The sequence below is a fragment of the Sinocyclocheilus grahami genome, unplaced genomic scaffold (genome assembly GCF_001515645.1).
Source record: "Sinocyclocheilus grahami isolate Dianchi unplaced genomic scaffold, SAMN03320097.WGS_v1.1 scaffold4681.1, whole genome shotgun sequence".
Lineage (NCBI taxonomy): Eukaryota > Metazoa > Chordata > Actinopteri > Cypriniformes > Cyprinidae > Sinocyclocheilus > Sinocyclocheilus grahami.
In genome coordinates this window covers 3,393-4,043 of record NW_015509574.1, presented here as the reverse complement: position 1 = coordinate 4,043, position 651 = coordinate 3,393, and the positions used below count along the sequence as shown (strand labels likewise).

Sequence of the window (651 nt, the reverse complement as noted above, 5' to 3'; positions counted from 1 at the left end):
CAGTGAAAGAGTAGATATGAGAGCTGGACTCCACATCATAAAAGCAGACCAGACCCTCCTCATAATCCACAAACACACCGACCCGCTGCGGCTTCACTCTCAGAGACAGAGAGACAGGAGGACCAGCACAGGCTGCATATTCATCTCCATTCCTCAGCCACACAGTCCAGTATCCATCACTGGGTCTCAGTGTGATCGTTCCCTTCCTGTTAATGGATTCTCTGACCACTCCTAAATCCCATTCAGTCTTTCCCTTCACCTTACCTCAAAATAAAATCTCCCTGAGGAGAATCCCTCCTTTCCCAGTACACAGACACATTTATCAAAACTCTCAGGCTTGTCTGGGAGTTTCTGCTCAATGTCGCCATGTCTCACATGTTTTCCATCATCAGACAGAATGAGTTTAGGTTGAGCTGTATCAGGATCCAGAGTCACATCCACTGAGAAAACAGAGAATATGAATGACAACTTCACAATACACAGATTTTTTTTTAAACTGATGTTTTTAATTAATCCAGTGTTTAATCAGATTGTAGAGCAGTAATGAAGCTGTGAGTGTATGAATGTAAACTAGTGTAGTGCAGACAGCACACTGTACCTGCATACTGCTGCATCACCTTCAGCTCTGTAGAGACTAATGACAAGAAAACA

The 651-nt window shown here is 43.5% G+C and overlaps 1 protein-coding gene across 1 annotated transcript in view; it reads right to left on the bottom strand.

Annotated features, from left to right (window-relative positions):
* The window catches only part of LOC107576935 (E3 ubiquitin-protein ligase TRIM39-like), a gene marked incomplete at its 5' end in the record, with an annotated part of 4,005 nt that overhangs the window by 1,687 nt on the left and 1,667 nt on the right, over positions 1–651 (bottom strand). The window contains one exon of the mRNA XM_016263055.1: positions 599–634. Coding sequence (XP_016118541.1) covers positions 599–634 — 36 coding nt within the window. The remainder of the gene's footprint in view (positions 1–598; positions 635–651) is intronic.